This window comes from Olea europaea, unplaced genomic scaffold (assembly GCF_002742605.1).
Source record: "Olea europaea var. sylvestris unplaced genomic scaffold, O_europaea_v1 scaffold1395, whole genome shotgun sequence".
In the NCBI taxonomy this organism is placed as follows: domain Eukaryota; kingdom Viridiplantae; phylum Streptophyta; class Magnoliopsida; order Lamiales; family Oleaceae; genus Olea; species Olea europaea.
This window is the reverse complement of record NW_019231471.1, coordinates 184,942-186,277: the sequence shown is the minus strand read 5'-3', so window position 1 is coordinate 186,277 and position 1,336 is coordinate 184,942. Positions and strand designations below refer to the sequence as shown.

The 1,336-nt window shown below is 38.8% G+C and overlaps 1 protein-coding gene across 6 annotated transcripts in view; it reads left to right on the top strand.

Annotated features, from left to right (window-relative positions):
* LOC111375653 (ATP-dependent RNA helicase SUV3, mitochondrial) overlaps positions 1–882 on the top strand; it is a 13,513-nt gene extending 12,631 nt beyond the window's left edge. For all 6 annotated transcript variants that reach the window (XR_002699344.1, XM_022998515.1, XM_022998516.1 and 3 more), the window contains 2 exons: positions 434–525; positions 609–882. Coding sequence is in view for 5 of the 6 variants with exons in the window: in XM_022998515.1 (XP_022854283.1) it covers positions 434–525; positions 609–723 (207 nt within the window). In the remaining variant the exon portion in view is untranslated. The remainder of the gene's footprint in view (positions 1–433; positions 526–608) is intronic.
* The last annotated feature ends 454 nt before the right edge of the window (positions 883–1,336 follow it).

The following is a 1,336-nucleotide window of genomic DNA, read 5'->3' as shown; positions in this document are numbered from 1 at the left end:
TATGGCAGAAGGGTATCCTGTGCATAAAATGATCCAGCATTTTCCAACAATAACGTCCCTGATCCCTTAAAAGCATTTTATTTGTACAAATGGAACTCAAATACTTTCTGTAGGATGCCAAACAGATTTGCTTTTATTTTCAGTACAATTTCCAATTACGCCACCTCTAAAATGTCAATTTTCGGGTTAAATGGTGATCCACGGCATTTGCCCATAACAAAGTCAGGAGTCTCCTAAACCTGGGAAAAATTGAGAATCAAGTTTCCTCTTCCTTGTCGCTGAATTATTATTTATTTTTTATCGAATGTGTATTGATAAAGCTCTAGTCATACTGTAATTCTTTCTGAATGTGGGTCAAATAGATTGTATTATCAGTTATGTTAATTGTAATGCGGGATTTGTTGCTAAAGTATTGTTCTATTGGCAACTGAAGGTCCTGGATCTGTATGTTTGGTTGAGCTTTCACATTGAAGATAGTTTTCCAGATCGCGAACTGGCATCTTCACAGAAGGCTATTTGCAGCATGTTAGTGCAAATGGAGTCTTTTTTATTTGAATCTATGCGTTTCGATTTCTAATTGTCTTGATTTTTGTTTTCTGTTTCTGAAGGTTGATTGAGGAGTTCTTGGAAAGACTTGGGTGGCAGAAGCCGAACCCCAAAATATTACCTGGCCGTAGCAGATTGAAGTCTCTGTCGTCTCAAAGTGCACGACATCTTTTTTGAAATCCTATTCTGTTAACTTCCTCAAGATATTTATATTCTGATAGATCTTTTTGTGTCAATTCCTTTGCTCTATATTGCGATGTAGTATTAGAGCACGCTAAAATAACAGTTTGTGATTTTTTAATCGAATGCTTTGCCTTGCGAAATTTTCACTTGTAAGCACAAGAGTCTCTGCCCTCAAGTCGTTAAGAGATGAATGAATTACACATACATTTAACGAGTACACACACTTTCAGTTACCAATGGTCATGGCGAGATCACAGGCCTTGCTGGAAAAAGTGGAACCGGCTAACAATTTCTCGATCATATTCTTTGGAAACAATTTTAGTAAAAGAGTGGCAGTCGCCAGGCGGAGCACATCAGGAGATCCTTAACAACCCGTACAGGGATTTCATGATCTGAACGTATAAGCCCGAAGGCAATGGCTCGTTTCTCGCTGTGTCGGCTCAGCAAGAATTCTCTCTTGTTTGTCTGTGTCCTGCAAAACATCTCTCAGATAAGGAACATAACCCGAATCTCTTAGTTTGCAATTCATCTCTTCTCGTGGACGACTCCATATGCCTCCGTTGAACTGGAACCAGGAACTTTCAGAATTCCTTTTTATTTCATGTGC